This window comes from Cladophialophora carrionii, assembly GCF_000365165.1.
Source record: "Cladophialophora carrionii CBS 160.54 unplaced genomic scaffold supercont1.4, whole genome shotgun sequence".
In the NCBI taxonomy this organism is placed as follows: Eukaryota; Fungi; Ascomycota; class Eurotiomycetes; order Chaetothyriales; family Herpotrichiellaceae; genus Cladophialophora; species Cladophialophora carrionii.
In genome coordinates, this window is record NW_008481829.1 from 1,611,770 (window position 1) to 1,633,477 (window position 21,708).

The 21,708-nt window shown below is 56.1% G+C and overlaps 10 protein-coding genes across 10 annotated transcripts; 3 read left to right on the forward strand and 7 right to left on the reverse strand.

The window, feature by feature from the left end:
- Positions 1 to 1,402: 1,402 nt before the first annotated feature.
- Positions 1,403 to 2,653, reverse strand: G647_05247 (uncharacterized protein; the record flags this gene model as incomplete). Its single annotated transcript, XM_008729578.1, has 3 exons — positions 1,403 to 1,510; positions 1,576 to 2,223; positions 2,294 to 2,653. 3 exons carry the CDS (start codon positions 2,651 to 2,653, stop codon positions 1,403 to 1,405), a joined length of 1,116 nt encoding a protein of 371 aa, XP_008727800.1.
- Positions 2,654 to 3,181: 528 nt separating this feature from the next.
- On the forward strand, positions 3,182 to 4,900 carry G647_05248 (uncharacterized protein; the record flags this gene model as incomplete). The annotated part of the gene is made up of 3 exons (XM_008729579.1): positions 3,182 to 4,372; positions 4,421 to 4,597; positions 4,649 to 4,900. 3 exons carry the CDS (start codon positions 3,182 to 3,184, stop codon positions 4,898 to 4,900), a joined length of 1,620 nt encoding a protein of 539 aa, XP_008727801.1.
- Positions 4,901 to 5,124: 224 nt separating this feature from the next.
- G647_05249 (uncharacterized protein) lies at positions 5,125 to 5,543 on the reverse strand (the record flags this gene model as incomplete). Its single annotated transcript, XM_008729580.1, has 3 exons — positions 5,125 to 5,242; positions 5,297 to 5,461; positions 5,509 to 5,543. The coding sequence occupies 3 exons, from the start codon at positions 5,541 to 5,543 to the stop codon at positions 5,125 to 5,127; spliced, it is 318 nt and encodes a 105-aa protein (XP_008727802.1).
- A 1,035-nt stretch (positions 5,544 to 6,578) lies between these two features.
- G647_05250 (uncharacterized protein) lies at positions 6,579 to 7,642 on the forward strand (the record flags this gene model as incomplete). The annotated part of the gene is made up of 2 exons (XM_008729581.1): positions 6,579 to 7,027; positions 7,093 to 7,642. 2 exons carry the CDS (start codon positions 6,579 to 6,581, stop codon positions 7,640 to 7,642), a joined length of 999 nt encoding a protein of 332 aa, XP_008727803.1.
- Positions 7,643 to 7,718: 76 nt separating this feature from the next.
- On the reverse strand, positions 7,719 to 8,179 carry G647_05251 (uncharacterized protein; the record flags this gene model as incomplete). Its single annotated transcript, XM_008729582.1, has 2 exons — positions 7,719 to 7,742; positions 7,814 to 8,179. The coding sequence occupies 2 exons, from the start codon at positions 8,177 to 8,179 to the stop codon at positions 7,719 to 7,721; spliced, it is 390 nt and encodes a 129-aa protein (XP_008727804.1).
- A 494-nt stretch (positions 8,180 to 8,673) lies between these two features.
- Positions 8,674 to 11,508, forward strand: G647_05252 (uncharacterized protein; the record flags this gene model as incomplete). Its single annotated transcript, XM_008729583.1, has 1 exon — positions 8,674 to 11,508. One exon carries the CDS (start codon positions 8,674 to 8,676, stop codon positions 11,506 to 11,508), a length of 2,835 nt encoding a protein of 944 aa, XP_008727805.1.
- Positions 11,509 to 12,196: 688 nt separating this feature from the next.
- Positions 12,197 to 13,972, reverse strand: G647_05253 (uncharacterized protein; the record flags this gene model as incomplete). Its single annotated transcript, XM_008729584.1, has 4 exons — positions 12,197 to 12,366; positions 12,465 to 12,686; positions 12,756 to 13,398; positions 13,463 to 13,972. 4 exons carry the CDS (start codon positions 13,970 to 13,972, stop codon positions 12,197 to 12,199), a joined length of 1,545 nt encoding a protein of 514 aa, XP_008727806.1.
- A 1,521-nt stretch (positions 13,973 to 15,493) lies between these two features.
- Positions 15,494 to 17,524, reverse strand: G647_05254 (uncharacterized protein; the record flags this gene model as incomplete). The annotated part of the gene is made up of 1 exon (XM_008729585.1): positions 15,494 to 17,524. The coding sequence occupies one exon, from the start codon at positions 17,522 to 17,524 to the stop codon at positions 15,494 to 15,496; it is 2,031 nt and encodes a 676-aa protein (XP_008727807.1).
- A 682-nt stretch (positions 17,525 to 18,206) lies between these two features.
- On the reverse strand, positions 18,207 to 19,559 carry G647_05255 (uncharacterized protein; the record flags this gene model as incomplete). The annotated part of the gene is made up of 1 exon (XM_008729586.1): positions 18,207 to 19,559. One exon carries the CDS (start codon positions 19,557 to 19,559, stop codon positions 18,207 to 18,209), a length of 1,353 nt encoding a protein of 450 aa, XP_008727808.1.
- A 615-nt stretch (positions 19,560 to 20,174) lies between these two features.
- G647_05256 (uncharacterized protein) lies at positions 20,175 to 21,458 on the reverse strand (the record flags this gene model as incomplete). Its single annotated transcript, XM_008729587.1, has 1 exon — positions 20,175 to 21,458. The coding sequence occupies one exon, from the start codon at positions 21,456 to 21,458 to the stop codon at positions 20,175 to 20,177; it is 1,284 nt and encodes a 427-aa protein (XP_008727809.1).
- Positions 21,459 to 21,708: the final 250 nt, after the last annotated feature.

Below are 21,708 nucleotides of genomic sequence, written 5' to 3' on the forward strand. Positions count from 1 at the left end.
CATTTTATCCAATCAAGCGTTGCAGCAGTCATAGATCGTTGTGCTGGCCAGGCATTCAGCATATTGACACAGACCCACGGGGCATCGACACAGGCACATAGGAAGCCTGCCCCAACCCACCGCCCTGGATCGCTCCGCGTCCTGTGCGTAAAATTGGTAGGCACTGACATTTATCAGTCTACAAAGGGCTCATGATCGAGGAGGCGCAGCTACAGTAGTCCTGGGCGAGAGAACAAAAACCCCAGCAGTCGCCCCAGAAGGCAGACTGCAACCGACGAAAGCTGTTAAGAAAATCGATGTCCGATGCGCCCTGAGTAAGCAGTGATGACAACAGCTTTTACAGAAAGAGAAGATATTAGCCCGGACCAACCTCCTCATCCCGGCATTCCACACGTTTGTTTGAAAAAGTCGAAAGCTCAGAGCCCTTTCCTTTTACCACCAATTCAACCCCCACGAGCACGTTTGAGCCGGCTCAAGTCGTGGCCCGCCTAGCGGTGTGGACCTGAGTAGGTACCTACTGTACGGACTGTAGCGATGGGAATCGAGCCAAAGTGGCAGGCTGGCCGTGTCTTTGAGTTTTAAGCTCCACTCTCAGTACGATACCAGTGGGGCTCTCTTTTTGGCGAGCATGCTGAGCTGTATTTACATTACAAGCGAAGGAAGATTCCGAGCAGGGCAGGAGAAATCCCCTAGTCTCACAGCTGGAGAGGGAGATGCAGATGAAACGAAGCGTGAAGAAGACCGACTGTGGCTGGTCAATTACGCGGCCTAGGGCAATGACCGGGGTAGAGCTGCAAGGACTCGACCTCTGCGTTAGGGGTGCGTCACAGCACGAGACAAAAAGCCGTTGCTAAAGGGACAGTAGGTTGCAAGTCAAGTTAGCATCGGCTGTAAAGTGGAACAGAAGGCTTTCGCCATGCATGAAACTTGTTGGAGTATTGATACAAGCCTTCTTTTCTTCTATTATGCAGTGATGTTAGATCTCGTTGTCCGGATCCCGCTGCACAAGGCTGGGGCAAACATTGCTGCCACAGATAGTGCCTCGCGAGCAGGATCTTCTCATGACTCCCCAATTCCACATCCATGTACAAAGAAGGTCCGGCCGGGGAGATCTCTCTTTTCTTTTCCACAAACGGTAGGTGGACAAGCAATTCTCATACTCGCCCGCATGCGTCAACTCCGTCCAGCAGCGACCACGAGTAGTAGTACTGCTACTCAGCAGAGGTAATAGCGAATAGATGCCCTGCATTCGATCGGACCGGTAGAGAAAACTTGCTCGAGAGTGAAGAGGAGAGGTAGTAAAACATTGGTGAAAGAGGTCGTGGCAGGTGATGGGAGGTGGCGCTCGCTAACTGTAGCAGCGAATGGCCCGGGGCGGCCAAAGGGTCCTCCCAGCAAACATCTAGATTGGCGGTGGTAGCGCTCTCTGATTCTCTGGGCGCTCGGCAATCTCTTGCAGCTCTTCCGGCGCACCTTCCAATGAGACAGCGAGACCAAGCTTGTGGGTGTTCTGTAATCTGGTTAGTAAAAGTTGAGAAGCCAACACATCGGGAAGAGACGAGAGGTTGTGCATACCTTCCACTGATCGATCTCGGCCGCGAATGTCAATGTGACTGGTGGAGCGACTCGTCTCTCAAGCACGACGCCAAACTTGCCAGCGCTGTCGACCTGAGCTCGATAGACCGAATTGCTGAAGTTGTATTTGACGCCAACAGTCGTAGTGCCTTCCTTTCTAGCACCTCCAAACATGCCTGCGCCAAATCCGGGAGCAAACTGCAGCTGGCAGTCCACACCCGCTTCCACCTTTTCTGTCAAGCGCCTCCAGTACGAGGCTCCCAAGGATCCCTGGCTCAACCATTGTGCGCTAGCGATCCAATCTGTTCCCTTGTATCTCGCACAGTATGATACCGCGGTCTCGGGCTTGTTGTTCAGACCAGGTCGCTGCCAGACGCCCTCGAGACCCAACGACAGCCGCGGTGTTATTGACTGCAAGTAGCTTCCGATAACGATACCAGTGAGACCACCTTCCATGATGGAAGGGCTGAGGGCCTTGACCGAGGCAGAGAAATCGTCGCCTGTGTATTCATTCTCGATCTGTACCATTGCTTGGGCCTGTCGCGGATCGATGGAGGTTTGCGTCTTGGTCACGAATCGAGGAGACCATCGAAGGTTTCCCCATGCTGTGAGCGATCGATCGCTGGAGTAGGCTGCTTGCATGAAAATCTATGGACATATTGATCAGCCCCGGAACGGTGTTGGAGTGGGCTAAAGCCGGGGGTCAAACAACACGTACATCTGAAGTACCATACAACGCCATCAATTGCCACGGGGGCAAGGCTTGCGATCCCATAGCAAAGCCGTGTTGTAGCCGGAACAGAGGGTTTATGCTGAAGACTTTCTGTAGGTCGCAACGCAGGCCGGAGAACATGAAATTGGACAGGAGAACATCCTTTTGCACTTCCCGCGCAATGTTGTCGACTGTTCCCGGGTTCTCGAGGCCTAACAGTTTTCTCCTCGCAGAAAGGTTTGAGTAGGTGTCCGAGATAGTCGCGGCGATGGCGTTGTCTGTGAGAAAGGACAATGGTGATGAGTATGATGGCTTCTCCTCAACGACCACCGCCGTCTGGGGCACCGTCACCGTTGTTGCGGCCATCCTCACAGCGTCTGTAAGGCTCTAAGCTGCACCTAGAGTAGACAAGGGACAAGGAGGCGACGCGCACGGGAGAAGATGGAAGGTCAGAACACTGAATGACCCGTGGCTGCTCTCGTGACTTTATGCGGATCACTGGTCTTCCCAGAGCTTCATGACTTTTCAGGCGCAGGGAACTTTCTTAGCGTTAGCCTCGTGCCAAGACTAGACAGTAACTGTTGCCGTCTTTGTAAACCCCCAATGAACAGCCAATGAAATAGAGTCTAGGAAGCTGGAACTAAAACAGCGACTCAACCCCGATATTACCCGATACGATACGTCGTCCTCCGCCTTATCGACCTTCGTTGACCGATGTCATTGACATTCCTCTATCAGTCCTAGAATGATACTTGAAGAAAACGGGCGCCATATCCATACTGCAGGGCTCACAACAGTCCGTCTGCTGTACAGCTGCCAGGCTTACGATCCCGCAGACGTCCTCCGGCTTCCATCTTTGCCCTATCTTCGAAGCCGAAGGACTCGATATTCGCAATGGACACGCTTCTCACTGCCGAGTCGGCGGTCAATTCGCCCCGCTATCGGCGGAAGTCCAGCACCTTTGTGGACGCCATCCATGATCTCCCCGAGAAAGGCGAAATGGCCCCGGCTCAGCTTTACAGCACAGAATCAGGACGGCTCTTCCACGCCGGTCGCATTGCTATTGCTACGGTAGGATTACCCGCTCGAGGCAAGACGCACATCTCGGTGGCTCTCGCCCGATATCTGCGTTGGCTCGGAGTCAAGACCAGAATCTTCCATCTTGGAGACTACCGCAGAGCCATCGTAGGCCAAGGCAGTGATGTCCCCGATGACTATTTCTTTGTCAATGCATCGGCCTCATCTGTGCTGCTGAGGCAGAAGATCCTGAAGAAGTGTAGGGAGGACATCTACCATTTCCTTAACCATGAGAATGGGCAAATTGCAATCTACGATGCAGTCAACCCGCTCTCGGCAGGTCGAAAATCGCTGGCCAAAGAGTTTGCGAAGCACGACATCAAATGTCTCTTCATCGAGTCCAGCTGTGACGATCAGCGCATCATTGAAGAGAACGTCCGCAGCGTCAAGATATCGTCGCCTGACTACATAGGCTGGCCCGAGGCCGAGGCGGTCAAGCACTACCTGAATCGAGTCTCTGCCAAGATCCCACATTTCGAGACCATGGAAGAATCGGATCTAGACTGGATCAAGATGATCAACGCTGGAGAAAGACTGGTGGTCAACAACACGAGCTTCGGCTACCTCTCCCATCGAATCGTGTTCTACCTCCTCAATCTACACATCAAGTCCCGACATACCTACTTTGCCCGCGCTGGCACGACATTGGAGGGAGAGTCGTTCAAGGCTGATGCCCACTTATCCGCTCAAGGCAAGGACTATGCAAAGAAGATGAGCGAGACGTTGTTGAAGCATCGTGAGGAGGAAAGAAGAGCGTTGATCGAGAAGGGAGGGATCAACGCGCCACTGAAACCTCTTATCATCTGGACGTCGACCCGGCGCAGGACGGTGGAAACCGCTACATATCTGCAAGAACGGGGGTTTAAGGTCAGGCAGAGGTCACAGATGAGCCAGCTGAACCCGGGAGTCTGTGAGAAGAAGTCGGAGAAAAGAATTCGCCGGGAATACCCTGAAGAAGTGCTGAAGCATGATCTCGATCCGTATCACCACCGATTTCCGCGAGCAGAGGTGAGGTTGGTTCGATATTGGCGCCAGATTGTTTGCTGACATAGCCAGTCCTACCACGATGTGGCGGTCCGACTTGAACCTATCATTCTCGAACTTGAGAGAGAACAGAATGATCTGCTGATCATTGCCCACGAAAGCGTTCTACGTGTCCTGTACGGATACCTGATGGCGTGCAATGCCGCGGACATCCCCTTCCTGTCCTTCCCGCGGGATGAAATCATCGAGGTAAGCACTTTTGCGACCCACTCTCAACAAAGCCCTGATCCGATTACCTAGATCATTCCGGCGAGTTACAACAACGAAGCGAAACGGATCAAGATTCCCAACCTCCCTCCTGAAATCATCCCTGCTTCGCCAGAAGGCATCAAAGCGCCTGCCCCGCCAAGCGGCTTCGCAACTCCTGTTCCTGGCCTGGGTAGTGGTCTGGCCAGTCCTAGAACCGGAACTAGCACTCCAGAGCCGGGATCCGGATACAAGACGCCTGAGGATTCGGAGAACTTGTCGTTGAGAATGCATGACGTGGTGTGATGGGGTCGCTTATTCTTGCCCAGAGATACGCGGAGGTATGAGTCTTCAGGCCCTGCGTACGGGAATGCGACATTGAGCAATGGTGTTGGCTGCCGGGCAACAAGCATGGGACGGGAGTGAGATTTCAGTCGAGTGTGAATGCGATCATGGCACTTCAAGCCGATAAAGTCGTCCGAGACTGCCGCTAGTCGGTGACTCGCGCGGCGTGCAATCTGCAATGGCGCTCAGCCGCCGTGCAGCGTAGACACGAAAAGAATATTGTCCTTTTCGGCCAACTCGTATTTGTCTTCACCCTCGAGTTCCCAGTCCGAGTCATTGATCAAGACCAGGATGCCCGGACGCCTTCTCGAAGACATCAGCATCGTCACCGCTGGCTTGCAGACATTTGGCACTTACACATTGCCGTTCAGAACAAATAGCTCCTTCCGCGAGTCCTTCATGAGATTGTCGCACAGATATTTCACCAGGAAGCCGACTGTGGGTGGCTTCCCCTCGTCGGCGTCCTTAGCAAACGACAAGGAATGCTTTGCCACATTGTCGAAGAGCAATTCAAGTCCACCACTGTCCTTCCATTATTGCGACGCCTAGAGAGGAGTGGGAGAGCTTACGTGAACTCCACCGTGATGTCGACCGTGTCAGGCATGATGGTGAGAATAAGACAAGCACCCTCGACTCCAAGCTAGAGAACCAGAAGGGCTCTCCGAGAAGACACGACCAGTCCGAGACGAGTTTATGATCCGCTCACGAGGCTGAAAGCACAAGTAAACGGAACCGAATGTGAGTCTGATCTGAATCTGAATTTGAATCTAAATCACGTGTCGGACTGGTCTTGGATGCTTAGTCAGCTCAGTGTGTGCGACGATTTCCTCTCTGTGACAAGCTTTGCCCAGCGAATTGCTAAATGAATGGACCACTTTCTACGTCTTAATTATGCTTCTGGTTGCTGAGCGATCTACCGTCTACTCTTCCAAGCCAGACGGTAATGGATTCAGGGCAGAGACAAAAGCACAGGTGCGCCTGCCATGACCGAGAGAGGCACGATTGGGTGCTGCCGGACCTTGAAGGTCTCGAGGCAAGTCTCTTTGCTCTCTGGCTGGGAGGGCTGGCTGTCAGACACCCCCGCTCGTCCGTTTCTTTCATCAGGCCTCGCTTCCCTCAACTCCCTCATCTCTGCTCTCCGGACTTCCTGTCACATGAGCCGTCACCCACGCATCCCCACGGAGGCAAGCCATTCTTGACCCAAATATAACAGTGTTCGACAAAATCTCACCTGTCACGATCTCCTGGTATTCATATGGCAGAGCATGGATCTGGAAGAGGCGTCGTCGGCTTACGGCTGAAGCTGAAGGCAATACGAGCCATGGCGCAGCTGAATACACGGCTAGCACCATCCCTCCATGACAGGCCCGTAGCCACATGCTAGCCTCGGTGCACCGATCGAGCAGAAGCGTAGGAAATATGCCAGCGCTACAGAGATATGAGCGAAGTGATGGCCATGCCGCGGTGTGGCCGTCTCTGCTCATCTCTTCCTGTTTGCTGTCACCACCTCCATCCCGCTCCTCACGCACTGAACCAGCACAATGACCTCAACAGCTGCTCCACATCCAGTTCCTGCCACGGTGACAGACAAAGAAAAGGTGCCCTCTTTCGTACTTGAATACGGTTAGTCGCCAGTAGCATGAGCAGCAGTAGCAACAGCAGCAGCTTTTACATGGGCGAGTCACTGACTGAGCAACAATACTTAGCCCCAATCGTGTATCTCCAGTCCAAGGAAGAATATCTTCCGTCAGACATTGGATCTCAACTGAAGCATACACACCCGGTGTTCAAGGGTAGTCCAATCGCCAACTGTCCCTCGCCACTGACACTGGACAATCTGGACGAATTGAATGCACACGGCGGGAAAGACGTCTTCTTGAGCTCCAATGACGATGTGTCCAACAATCCCGGGTGGATGAAAGGTGTGCGACCGGATGCGAACGGCAAGACAAACGGCGCCAAGTCATGCTGCATTGTGGTCAACGACCACGGCACGGGCACCGTCGACGCCTTCTACATGTACTTCTATGCCTACAACCAAGGGCAGACCATCTTTGCCAAAGAACTCGGCGACCACGTCGGCGACTGGTCAGTCCTGACTCTGCCTTTCCGGCCTCTGCCACTCGTCTCATCCCACGCTAACATCATTGCAGGGAACACAACATGATCCGCTTCAAAGACGGCAAGCCCACAGCGATCTGGTACTCGCAGCACGCGTCGGGGGAGGCGCTGTACTACAAACTGGTGGAGAAGCACAACCACGGCCTGCGACCCATCACGTACAGCGCCCGAGGGACGCACGCCAACTATGCTACCGCGGGGACGCACGACCACGCAATCCCACACTTCAACTTGCCGCTCGGCGTGTTGATGGATGTGTGCGATCGTGGTACACTCTGGGATCCGACCTTGAATGCCTTCTTCTACAAGTACGTGCCCAAGGTACCGGGCAGGGACTCGGAGGGGGGCACATTCACACCGTACGAGCCGGGCACGCCGGTCGCGTGGCTACGCTTCCTGGGCCATTGGGGAGATGAAAGGTTCCCGGCGGGAGATCCGAGGCAGCGAGAAAAGAACATTGGCAAGCATTTCAAGTACGAGGGCGGGCCGACGGGGCCGTATGACAAGGTGTTAGAAAGGAAGGATATATGGCCCAAGGGATCGGCCGGCGAGCATATCTGGAAGATTATGCCCTGGGCATGAGGCGATGACAGGGTACGGCTCGTGCCAAGACGGACGTAGCTAGCATTTGTGTAGTTGACGGGATGGCACTACATACCTAGGTATATATGCGGTACGTGCTCTAGGTCTAGGTCTAGGATGGATTTCGCTCCCCCTTGCTCGTATACACAAACAGATGCTCCATCCTCCCACACATCCTCGTCGTTGCAGATCCCGGCCTCCGCCGCCGATCGGCCTATACTTGCTCTGCTCGACCTGGATCGCTTCGAACCCGACCTCCCTCATCCTCTCGAGCACCTCGTCCTCACTCAACCCACTCGCCACGATCGCCCGGCCCATCCATGCGATCTCCAGCCCTTTCCCAGCGATCGGCACTGTCGCGAACACAAACAGCCCGCCCGGTGTCAACCAATCGAATATCCGCCCGATATACGCCCTGATGTTCTCGCGACTAACGCTGGCAATCAAGCCGAAGCAGACGGTGATGGCGTCGTAGACCGGGCCGACCGAGTCGAAGAGGGATTCGGGGCTGAGGCGCTGAATTGGCGGGGTGGACATGGCGAGCCGCGATACCAAGGAGAGTGCACTTGGATGGTATGCGGTATGCTTAAATGGAGTCAGCGCTTGGATCTATGGTATCTCAGTGGCGAAGCGTCTGTCGCGGCCACCACGAGGTAATTAGTGATTGAACGACCCACTACCGCGAATGCAGTGGTTCATCATCTTCTATCGCTCGAGTGGATAGCAAGTGCCGAGATGGGACGGTGGGTTAATAAGCATAAGCATCGAGCGCCCTGCATGGGACTACTAGATAGGTAGATGGGTCTTGTACACCTGTACACCGTACTCCGTACCCGTCCGTCAAGCGGCGGCGAGTGCACAAGGCTGGCGCTCAGGAGGCGAGACGCGAGGCTGAAGATCTGCTAGCGGGGATCTGACCAATCAGGCCACGGCGCCATGTTCGTAAAAGCTTGGCGTTTTCATACTCGATTTACATTTTATTGAGCGCCGCTTCTGCACCCTCCACCCATTCCCACCAGCTATTCCTCTCAATGACAGCCTCTGTCGTGAGCGAGTACTATAGCGCCGGTGGAAACAGACACTCCGGCGCCGCTGACTGGTCTGCCATTTCTGGGCTCGTCGCCTTTGGAGCGGATCAAAATGTGGGCATCTGGTCACCTCTGAATGACGCGGGACGCGGCATCTCCGCCCTCCTCAGCGGGCACAAGGCGAAAGTCACGGCCGTCAGTTTCTTGACATGTCCATCAAGCTCGACCCCAGATGAGCTTCTGGTGACGGGTAGCGCGGACGGCGAAATTGCTGCTTGGAAACAAGACGGCTCGAGTCGACAGGGACGCTGGCATTGTCTGTCCAGGGTAACAGCGCACGATGGAACCGTCAACACCATCTCCTGTCTTGGTGCACACAACATCTTCGTCACCGGAGGAGCCGACGCCACCGTCAAAGTATGGAGAGTCCACGTGCAGGAAAGCCAGATTGAGGCGCTGGCAACACTCCCTCTCAAGCCGAGGTTCATCCCCCTCGCCCTGGCTGTTGGTCTCTTTGGCTCGGACGAGTCCCAGAGAACAGCCTTCCTGGTCGTAGGGGGAACGCGCAACGACATCCAGGTCTTCTCGCTCGAGAACTTGCCCTCGAAGCCTCAGATCAAGCTCCGCGCTACGCTGACGGGACATGAAGCGTGGATTCGGTCGTTGGCACTGACTCGCACAGGCGATGCGGATGATGATGATGGAGGATACCTACTCGCGTCGGCCAGCCAGGACAAATACGTGCGCATCTGGCGCTTCCGCTCAGGTAATCAGCAGAGTGCTGTCCTCACTTCGACGGCCACGAACGCACCCAGCACACTGGCGGCGAAGGTTCAAACAGTCACGGCCGGCTCATATACCTGCTCCATCACATTCGAGGCTCTCCTCCTCGGCCACGACGACTGGATCTACTCGGCGTCATGGAGTCCTGGCACCAGAACCGGCGCAGGCGATGCTCGACTCCTGACCGCGTCCGCCGACGGCTCCCTGTCCATCTGGGAATCCGACCCCATCTCCGGGATCTGGCTCAGCGTCTCCCGTCTCGGAGAGATCAGCAGTCAAAAAGGCGCCACCACGGCGACCGGCTCGGCCGGAGGGTTCTGGACCGCACTATGGAGCCCCGACGGCAAGGCTGTCACCTCGCTCGGGCGCACGGGAAGTTGGCGCCTCTGGCAGTACGATGCGGAGTCTCAATTCTGGACCCAGCGACACGGCATCAGCGGCCACGTCGGCGCCGTCACGGGACTGTGCTGGTCCCCGGACGGGAGCTACCTCCTGACCACGAGCGCCGATCAAACCACGCGACTCCACGCCCAGTGGAAGCGAGGTGGCAAGCGGAGCTGGCATGAATTCTCCAGGCCGCAGATCCACGGCTACGATCTGAACTGCATAACGAGCATTTCACCGTGGCAGTTCTGCAGCGGCGCAGACGAGAAACTCCTCCGCGTGTTCAATCAGCCGAGAGACGTGGCCGGCATCTTGAACCGGCTTTGTGGGATTTCATTGCCCGCGGCGGCAGGGACGGAGGCGGGTGGGCAGAACACTTCTATATCCATGCCCGAAAGGGCGGCAATCCCTGTGCTGGGACTGTCAAACAAGGCGATGGACGAGAGCGAAGTCGTGGAAGCGAACGATCTGGACACTACAGGCACAGCCGACGATATGGGTGCTTTGGGCGCGCCCTCGCTCGCCACCATCAGCGAACCACCCACCGAGGATCTCCTGTCGCGCCACACGCTCTGGCCCGAGCACGAAAAGCTGTACGGCCACGGCTCCGAGATCTCCGAGGTCGCGACGTCGTGTGTGTCTTTGTCTTCGGCATCGGCATCATCTCCCGGCGCCGTCCTCGCCACAACATGTAAAGCCAGTTCGACCGACCAGGCCGTCATTCGCCTCTACGACACGACCAGCTGGACCGAGACGAAACCGGCTTTGTCTGCCCATTCGCTGACCGTCACGAGGCTCGCGTTCTCCAAGGGGCGGGATGAGGCCGAGTACCTGCTCAGTGTAGGCAGGGACAGACAGTGGGCCCTTTTCAGGCGGGGGAATGACCCTGTCGAAGCAGCAGATGGAAAGACGGACAGTAAAACTAATAACACCAAGGATTGGATCCGCATTGCCAACAACCCCAAAGCCCACAGCCGGATGATCCTCGATGCCGCCTGGCTACCGGGTACCGAGGACCCAAGCTTCGTCACAGCAGGACGAGACAAAACAATAAAGATATGGTCGGGCAAGCGGAGTCAGAACCAGAATCATGACCGTGACCATGACCGTGACCACGACTACAACTACGAATTCACCCTGAAAGCCTCGATCGCGCGGTCCAGCCCCGTCACCGCCATTGCCGTCGCGGAAGTACCTACCGGCTCGACCCGAGACGGCACATCCAACACAAAGATCCTCGCCGCGGGACAGGGCGACGGCACCATCTCACTTCACGTGATCGTGCTCGATCGGGAAGTGTCCGCTGCGCCAACGTCGACGGTATTATCCAAATCCAAGAGCGTTGACCTGTCGAGGGATCTATGTCCATCGCGTGCGGTGAACAGGTTGGCGTGGCGGCCTCGGAGCCAGTCTTGGGTTGGGGCGAGCGAGGCGGGCGAGGGGACCGACATAGGCATAGGCGTAGGCACAGACACAGACACAGACACAAGCCCGCCCGGTACAAACAGTGCGAATCCAGCAACAGCAACAGCAACAGCAACAGCAAGTGCTAGAGCTAGAGCTAGAGCTAGAGTGAATGTTGGCGAGTTGGCAGTGGCGTCGGCGGACGGGTCGGTGCGGATCTTGAGCATTGACCTGGACCTGGACGAGCTGGCGCGGGGGAGTTGTTGACTTACATACCGTATGTACTTGGGTAGTCACTTGCGGACTGCTGTAACTCGTTCTCGCTGCATGGGTTGAGAGTGCGAGTGCAATGCGAGCGCAGTGCAGTGCGAATGCAATGCAAGTGCGACTGGAAGATGGAGCGGGAGTACAGTAGAACCACCCTTGCACTGTATAATCGATACTGCTTGTACTGTAGCGAGTGAGTGACTAGTCAGTACTCTGGACCCGTAATGGCTGGGTGGCTGGGCGGATGGTGAGTACGTACGGAGCAAGCGAGCAAGCGAGCGAGTGAGTGATTGAGGAGCCAAGTACGAGCATGTACAACAAATGAATGTACAACAGTGAGTGGCTCAGACTCATCTCGCTATTGTACCTATTGTAAGTATGTGACGCACACGCGGTGATCAGATATCAGGGGGTAATCAACAAGTTCAACTGCAGCGACAGCTACAGCTATAGCTACAGCGTACCTGCGGCCGAGGCATGACCTCCGTCCGCGTGGCTGCGCAGGGGGTATCTATCCCATCGGGGCAACCATGTCCACATTCATGCCTATCACTTCGCTCTATCCATGCTCCGCTCGACGGGCCGATCAACACCCTCCCACGTCTATCACGATCGGTTCCTGACAGGGTCCCGAACCGAGCCAGCAGGTACATATCTAACGCTCCTTCCCGGTGTGATCACTCATCAATCAGTGCTTCTCCGCAACCACCTCGGTCTCGGCGACCCGTGCTTTCTCTTCGGCCTGGCTCTCCACGTCGACGCTCTTGCGCCTCATCTCCTCCTGCACGCCAGCAGGTTTGGCCAGCTCGAACTTGGCGCCTCTTCTTTCGGGGCCGAACGCCGTGGTCACAGCAATGCCTACAGTACCCGTGCATTAGCTTTTGTCATTGGTGGTCCAAAGATGAAATGAAGCGGTTGGCCGACCAGTAACTCAGTTGGCCGTATGTATGGCTTACCTGTGGCGATGATGGCGGTTGCCACGCCCATGGTCGGCCCGTAGGCTGGAGCTAGCTCCCCATCCACGGCTCTGACCAGGTTGCTCTCGGCGATCGCGTTGACGATCTGTGCTGACGGGGAAGAGATCATGTTTCCGAGTTGGTACGTGATTCCGGGGAAGGACGAGCGGAACGCCGGCGGCGAGAGTTCGTTCAGGTGGATGGGAATGACACCCCAGGCGCCTGCGGGAAAAAGACCGGGTTAGATTCCAAAGCGGCTACGAATGAATGCTTTGTTTGGAATATACATACCCTGCACGAAGAATTGCATGAAGAAACCTGTTGCCGAAAGACTTCTCTCGGTGGTGGGCAGGATCCAGGCCGGGATGAGGATGCCGGACATGATGGCCGCGACGATGATGGATCGACGTCTCCCGAACCACTGGGAAATGTATCCGATGATGGTGCCACCAACGCAAGCGCCTGTCTTCATGAGGATCGACGCACGGCTGGCGGCGCTGTTGTTGAGCTCCTTCTGCGTGAGCATGAACGTGGTGTAGCTGTCCTGCGACGTGTGGGAGTAGTAGTTGAACCAGGTCATCAGGATGATGCAGTAGATGCACATGCGCCACTCCTGAGCCAGCATTTTGCGCGTCTCCACCCAAAATGCACTGGCAGACGAAGTGTGGCCCTTGCCCGCTCTCTTGGCTTCGGTGAACTGTCTTGATTCGGGGAACAACAAGCGGATAAAGCCCACGCCAATGGAGAGGCCGGTGCCGATCCAGAAGACGGTCTTCCAGGAGTCGGTTTCGCCACCAACGCCGAGGTTGCAACACGCGGCGATGACATAGCCGAGTGAGTAGCCCTGCTGCAGGATGCCGGACATCAAGCCACGGGCGTCGACTGGGCAGTTCTCGAGAGCCATGGCGATGGCATTACCGTACACACCGCCCATCTGCAGCATCCAAGGTTAGTATTGTCCGGGGAAGACCGCGAGTATCGCGAGGTGGACCACTCACGAAGAGACCAAAGAGGGAGCGGACGGCCAGGAATTGCTTAAAGGTGGCGCTGTAGATGGTTGCCACCTGCAACAGGCCAAGGATGATCATGTTGACGACCATGGGATACTTCCGACCGAATTTGTCTCCGGCAAGCCCAAAGAAGGCCGCACCAACTGAACGAAGGAGCAAAGTCAGCGTGATAGCGGTGGACACGTTGGTCTTGCTGGTGTCGTAATACGCTGCCAGCTTGACCGTCTGGATCGACAGGGCGTGAAAGTCGAAGGCGTCGGCGGTCCATGCTGCCAGACCGACCAGGAAGAACAGCCAGTCTGTTGCGCTGAGTTGGGCGAAGAGGCTGATGGGGTTCCTCAGTGGGCGTGGCGATTGCCATTCACAGTAGGTCTCGCCATAGTCGTTGGTGATGGCGACTCGCTGCTTCCATGTGAAGAGATCAGACCAGGACTGTTTCGCCGTCGCCCACGTGCCTCGTACAATGGGGTCAGCCGGGGGATTGGTTGTCTCGGCCATGGTTGGGAGCAGATAGAAAGGTCAGGCAGGTCTGAGTGATGACTAGGTTCGGGATCCGTGGCACTGACAATCTCAGATGAGAAGGTTGGATGGCACGGATTCGAGGGACAGAGCAGCCTTTTTATGGTTGCACCATTGTCGACCAGGGATGGGAGGCGCCTCGCAGACGAGCCGATCCCGGACTGACAACGGCGAATCGAGGCGGACGTGATAGACGACCACGTTTAAAATTCCCAGTCCCAGTACTGTGTAACTGCTCGCTGCGGCTAGACGATGCGGTTGGTCCAGGGCCACGAGAACGCAGTGCGGAGGGGGTAATGGTGGGCTGACGTGACTCTATTGATGGGAGGATCAGCACCTTGGCCGATAACTTACTCTGCTTGGTGATTTCATGAAGTCGTTCCGCCTATCTTGCAACAGGGCCCACAAATAGAGCTCGTGTCGGACCAGCCACAAGCACATCTTGACCACCTAGACAAGCATGGCCGAGTAATCTTGTACGGCACGCCACCGGACAAGCTGTCACACAGTAATTGTCGACGTGCATTCGGCGATAATCGTCGTGCTGGGCCGATGTCACGTCGGGGCGGGCACAGCGCCCTGTGGGAAGGAAGATGACAAGGCGGGACAAGTCGCGGACCTATCGTATCGAGGCAGTAATCTGGGGGGCCGGGGTCAAAAAGGTGGAGGATCTACATTAGCAGCATACCAAGAGGACCAAGACACCGGGCGTTCTGGGCGGAGCTGGGCAGCATCATGTCGCTACGGACGCGAAGTCCCACAGCGGTTGGTCGAGCCGGTCGCCGTCCGGGGCTGGTGATGAGGCAGACAGAATGGAGGTCGCGGTATTCAGCCTAGAGCATCATAGGCTGTTCGGTGGCCGCATCGTCACACCCAGTCGTCGTGGTTCTTGCGCGACTCCAGCAGAAGCAAGATACTGTACACTGCGGAAAGATACTCGAATTACTGCGAAGCGGAAATGCGCCAATCACACTTTGTGTGGGAGAGGAAAGCGGGAGGCTTGGCATCGGGACCCGTTGTCCCGGGTTGTTCCGTGCGTGATCCGTGCATGAGACGAGCACGCCTCCTGCTCTGTTGGGCTCCGCAATGGTATCCAGTGCCGTGTGACAATCGACCCCAGTGCTTCTAGAAGGTCGCGAAATATCGGGCAACATACATAAGCAATCTGATCGGAGAGCTTGACCGGAACGAGGCGCACGGCAGGCTCGCAACATACCCCTTACGGCAGTATCCCGATCCGCCGGCCCTGCATGGCCAAGTACGTACGTCCGACCCCTCTACTCTGCTTCGTCGCCACCTGATCCTTCTTATGCTAGACTGTGTGCTCTGCTATGCGAACATGCTGGAGACTCTTGCTAGTTTCTGACGGTCGCGCACCATGAGAGCGACCCTGGCGTTCTTGGGGGTTCCGGTTTCCGGAGTCGCCCGATGTTCTCCATCTTTGTCGCTTGGGTCGCTTTGCCAGGAGTCTGCAGGGTAACATCAGGAACGGCTCTCAACCTATGCACATGCCTCCCCAGGAGAATCAGCCAGAGGTAAGACACTAGCAGCGGCAGTCTCCCTTTTCGCCCTCTTCTTCAGCCACTGCTCCCTCAGCACCATCTTGATCGTCTCCTCGCCGGCCTTGAAATTCGCGCAACATATCCTTACCAACATCTCCACCTGGTCAGGCGTCCACACAAGGTTATACGAGCCCGAGAACTTCGCGGTCGATGGGTCAAAGTCCGGCACCGCGCCCTGATTCGGCAGGAGGGGGAGGTATATCATGGTCGACTCATGCAGACAGGGCGGTGCAGGTGGATTGGTCACCGTGTGGCCGTACGAGTCGACGACTTCCTCAGGCCTGTCAACGAGGATGGAGCCGTCGTAGATCTGGGCATACAGCCCCTGGAATTGGTCGGGATTTTTAGGGTCTGTGCCGGCCTGGAGCTCAGGATACCGCTTGCTGAACTTGAGGCATCTTCGACTCGCGATTTGGTCGACCCGGTCCTGGAAAGTGCCCTTCAACACGTCACTGGAAGCGTCCATGTTCAGGATTACATCAACATTCCGGCGAGGGTGGAGCATGACATATGTCGGGCAGTTGTTGTCCATCCCAGAGTCGATGAGGTGGATACGGGGCGAGTTCTCAATCGGCGGCGACGGGGTGTCCTTGTTCTCGCCTTTGCTCAGGTGGAACATGAAATTATGTTCGTTGACCGCGTGCAGCGGATGATGCGCTTGAAATTCTTCAGTGCCCTTCTCACCCCACATCCGCGCAACGCCTTTGGCCATGTCGTTGATCGAGTTGCCAATAAACCCCGATGGGAGGCTCCGTTTGATGGTCGCAAGGTACGAGGTCAATGGCCCTGCTGGCGCGCTCGTGCATAGCCCCAGTAGCAATGCCAGAGACTGCTCGGGTATCTGCATGGTATCGCGGCCCTTCTCGAACGGCCTGCCGAACGCCCACGTCGGACACCATGCTTCCAATTCATCGCAGCCCACCTCAATGGGCGAAATCTCGAACCAGTTGAACCACGCATCTTGTGCTTCTTCATGCTCCTTGGCCCCGGGGTCTGCGTCTTTGAAGGGGTGTTCTTGATCGACCCAGTCCTTCCACGGCCTTTCATGCCGGATCGCGGTGAGAATGGGTAGAGGCTCTTGGCCATCCACAAGATGGGCATTTGCTGACGACCACTTGAACCACTGCTCGTGCTGACCAGCTACCTCCTTCTTGACCCCGGACCTTCCGTGCGATCCGGGAGGCTCTAAAGCTGGATCATGCACCAGGAACAGGTGGCCCGTAGTGAAGACCGAGTACAGATCCATCGCCACGGTCGAGAGCCCCGTTCGATGCTTCTGCACCAACGGACCGAGCGTCTTTGATGGCCCACCCGGCGCGTGCAACACCTCCCGGATCGCCTCCGGCGACAACGGGTGATGGGGATGCAACCTCTGCTTGCAATGCCTAATCACGGCGTCCATACTGGTGCCTGCCCAGGTATAGTACGCGGCCAGGCTCCAACAGCTCCCACTCACGCCCGACACGTACGTCAACACGTCCCACAGGCCAGTGCGCTTCATTTCGTCCCCATAGCCCAACATGCCAATCATGGCCCTGTACCCTCCCCCCGACCCGCCAAACGCCACAATGGGCACATCATCGACATGCACCTCCGCAGGGTCAAGACCCAGGTATCGGCAGAACGCATCCCGGACCTTGACCTTCCTCACGTCGCGGAACCGCATTTCTTCTGGCGCGAGTTCGAATCCTCTTCTTACCGTGGCCGACTGGGCAACCTCCGGATGCCGGCTGGTGTCCCTCAAGTCCTTGGTGATTGTGGCCTCGACCTTCAGTGCGGCCTTGATGATCGAGATGTCCGCGATGGCCTCGGGGAAGGCCGGCACGACCGTCTTATTCCAGAACGACTTGAGTTTCCCTTTGACCTTGGCGCGGGCGCCAGACGAGCCGGCCGACGGTGAAGAGGACGGCCTCTCATGACCATCCTCGTCCTTGCCGTCTCTGCCGTCTTCTCCTCCCCGGTCGGGCATTCCTGGCTCGTCTCCTGCGAGATGCCTCAGGTCGAGCCGGCGTTTGTCGTCGGGGTAGTGCTGACGAAGGATGGCGTGTTCGTACTCTTGCTGCTCTGTCGTTTCGGACGTGCGTTGGTTCCTAGGCGCGTTCGTTAGGACATAAGATCACCGTGGGTGTAATATGCACCCTCGGACGCACGGTGAGGTTGTAGCCATAGCGGCTTAACCAAGGTCAAATCCCTTCTCCCTCTCTCACCTTTGCTCACTTCTCTTTCAAAATTCATCCATTTCATGCGTTGCCGACATTCATTCCTTAGCCATGGCCACGTGAACCACAGCGCTGGAATACTGCCATATCGTCCAGACCATCTTTGCCGCGAAGATTTGTTTCGTGTTGGACCAAGGCAAGGCTGAACCCCCGAACCTGGCGAATAAGGTGCGCCCATTGCTGAGCGTGCTCTCATCTAAGACCATATGGAGGAGAGGAAGTCTCGCCTATCCAATGATGGGACACACGTGCAGGAACGCGAAAGTTTCGATCTGTTGGAGCATGTGAGTACCCAGCATTCCCCTCGGTAGCACCGGATCATCGTAGCCAAGTACTGTGTAAGTATGCTTGTTCCCATTACGAACTTCTAAATCTATGGCTGCTCGTCCCAAACGTGACAGATCTGACATGGTCGAACCAGGACAGCCACCGCTAATAATACTGCGACTGTTGGAGCGGAGCTTGCTGTCTTTTCGCCCAGCCAATCCATCGTCTCACAACCTCGTCCACGCCCTTCAATCCCTCCTTGGTTGCGTCGATCTCGAACCACTCTCGATGCTCCCGTCCACATTGGTCGCATTCGTTTGTGACAACCCTCTTACCTGCGAGCTCGAGGTGGATCAGCCGTTCGACTCTGTGGACATGTGGCGCTTTCTTCGTCGCACCCGGACCGGCCGATCCTGACACCGACTTGTTTCGTTCATGAGGATAGTATCGAATCAGAGTTATATTTTGTCCACATTGCTTGGTCCACTGAGTCATACGCCTGTGGACATTTGCTGCGCGACCTATCTTCAGTGTGATGGTGCGTTTCTGATGAGCATAGTTTGATGGACGATGGACAGAGGCGTACCGAGCGAGCGCTTGAGTCTTTCGCTTGGTGTAAAACTCGTCATCGTCATCGAGCAGAGATGAAGCTGTCTCGTCGTCAGGTCTGGAGGCCTCCGTCTCCGGGGTTAGCCAGAAGATATAGATATAGCCAGCTTCGTCCATCGGAGAAAACGGACGTGACAGCTCGGCGAGTAATGCCGAGGTCGTTTGAGGTGACAGACTGGAAGGTATAAGTGATAGAAGTGTCTCTGTATGGGACGGTGCTGGACTCGGCTGAGAGGGTCGAGTTGCTTTGATGGCGGACTGCTGACGCATCTCGGGCCGTACTGCGATCGGTGACTGGCTTGTACTTGTATGAGGTCGGGGTGGCCTGTTCCTGTCGTCTCTCCGAACCCGCGGGGGAGGCAAATCGTCATGGTCAGCCTGTATGCAACACGCCCAGGACAGTTTCACATTCGATCGGGGAGGCGGAGGCCGGACTTGTGGTTTTCTGCGATGTACAATCTCTTCTGGCACTGTCATAAGTGGACTCTGCATCTGGTTCCAGCCCGGCGGTAAGGTGTCCCTCCGCTTGGTGCCGGCGGTTTGGCGTTGTCGCTTCCTGTTCTCTGGAACGTTTTCATCCAAGTCGAGTAGTCCCACATGCTCGACAAGGCTATCGATGCTCGACCTCTCTTTCAATGGATGCAACTTGGTTCGCCCACCCTGCGCGGCCAATTGCTCGGCCTGGTCTTTGTGCTGCCAGCAGTAATAAGCAGCTGCATTTTGTTCATCAAGGACCGCCAGTACTCCGTTATCTCGACTTGGAGACGGTGTGGGCGAATTCTTCGGTGAAGCAGCAAGCGAACGTCGACATGGTCTGCCAGTTGAGGTGATACCTTTGCACGTGGTAGCCGGATTCTTCGAGTCGGAACGAGGGAGCAGTGATTCCGGGGTCCGTCCACTGAAGGACATGTTGGAACTATTCGGTCAGCAACAAAGTAAAAGGTATCATCAGATGGTAGAGGGTGTTTAAAAAAACGGCTTCAAACGATTGCAAGGACTGAAGCCTCGTTTACCAGCGATTCGACTCGCGACGGTTCACCTTGGAGTCACTAGCATTTGTGACGTTGGAAAGGATGAGAAACAGTGCGCAGCATGTTGCCGACCCAAGGGAGCTGAATGTCGACGTACACGGACGTGGATTGGTGATCCATCCAGGCTCCCAGTGGCTGGTGATTTGGTCAGTGAGTGGGAAGTGAGTGGGAAGCGAGGTGGCTGGGAGCACTGGGCCGGGCACGTGACTGGGCTGTGTGGGTTCTAGCCTCGTCGTAGCTTGGACCAATACGAATTACGCGGTATGCGGTACAGAGAATCCTTCCACGGCCAAACTGCAATGCTGGCCATTACGAACGGACGGAGGATCGTGACCTGCTCATACAGCAATGGTCTGAATCTTGTGTATTGATGTACTCCGTGAATGAAAAGATGTTCATATTCACAACATGATAGTGTTCAAGCTATGCGGCGTAATGCGTCCACAATCAGGGTATCTTGAGATATAGCAAATGACGACACGTGGGTCAATGGTCAAAACGATAGCTTCAGTCCGTTGATGAGATCCATAGCATCGTCTTGCGCGCTTTCCAGGACGGCAATCCGTTGCTTCAAGGCCGCCGACTCCATCTTCATCACTCCGACCACATCCCAGGCGTCCGAGGGTCTCATGCCATGACATCTCGGGCAGTCCGCTCTCGCAGAGGTTTCAGATGATTCTAGTGACGTCGCATGCGATGGAGCTATCGACAACTGTTCTGAGAAGACGCTGACCACTGAACTCACTTCTGAGCCAGCTTCAGATTCTCCTGATGTCGAGACGTCGGACGAGCGGTAGCGGCGGTACTTGGGTCGAGGGGGCCCATCTTGATCCTGCGCCACCATCCTGATGCTTTGCTGGTGGGTCTCGTGAGATGACCGTTGAGCCTGCAGCTGCGCCCTCATCTCTATCATCAGTTTCTCCTGCTCTGCCGCTCGCTCGGCCATCTCCTGCAGTTGGAGTTTCAAGTGCTCGTTTCTCGTCTCCGCGGCCTCCAATTCGTCTGCCTGGACATTTTTCGTCGAGTTGACCGCACGTAGCGACTGACGCTGTTCCCGGTAGGCCAGTTGCAAGCGTCGTATTGTTCCCTCGGCGTTTTGTTGGAGATTCTTAAATGCGGCCGGGGAAAATTCGTCCGGCCGGCCATGCGGGAAGAGGGCCGCGTCGACATCGAGCTGAGCCAATTCATCCATATCCTCCGGAGACGTCAGGGTAGTGGTACTCCTTCTAAAGATATTGAATTTCGACATGGTGGATAATGTCTGCCCGGAGGAAGTGGGTTTCACTTGGGGTCGTCTTGTCAAGGCGTCCAGCGAGTCTCGACACGAGGAGGAGAGCTCACCAGTTGTGCCGACCTCCTCGACGGGATCCAGACTCTCTTTTTGCGGAGAAGGGACCAGTCCTATATTCACTGGAGCAGATGACCCTCCTTCTAACCAAGCCGCCAGACCGCCAGTCCTCCTCTTGGTAGGTGACTGTGATCGCCCGTGGCTAGCGGTTTCGTCTGCTTCTGCAGTCGGTACCCCTTCTGGAGACACCGAGCTAGTGCTTCCCGGTCGCAAAAATGAAAATACGGAGGACCGGGTGGGAGAGGAAGACTGCGTTCGGGTGAAGAGAGGTGGAAGGTCGACGGTGGTTCTCGATCGTTGATGGCCTCTGGTAGCCGGCGGAGGCGGAAGTGACAAAGCGCAATCGTCTTGGTCGAAATTGAATGGCAAATTGCGCGTGTCTGGATGTGCCAGGGCTCCAACGCCGTGATTAAACATGTCTTGCGACATGGTGCCGGATGATGCAATAAGATCGTGTTGCCAGAACCGGATCCTGAAGCCAAGGGTCTGGACAAGATAGGTAACCCGATCAGCAGATCATCCCTTTTCTGCTACGAGCTCGTAAAGGCTGATCGGGGCGCAGCACCCACTGATTGCGACTGAGATCACTTCGAAGTGAGAAAGGATGGTGCTCGCGTCGTGATTCAAGGTTCGTTGAGATTGCTGGGTGGTTTGATTAGGTACCGAAATGGATGCAGGA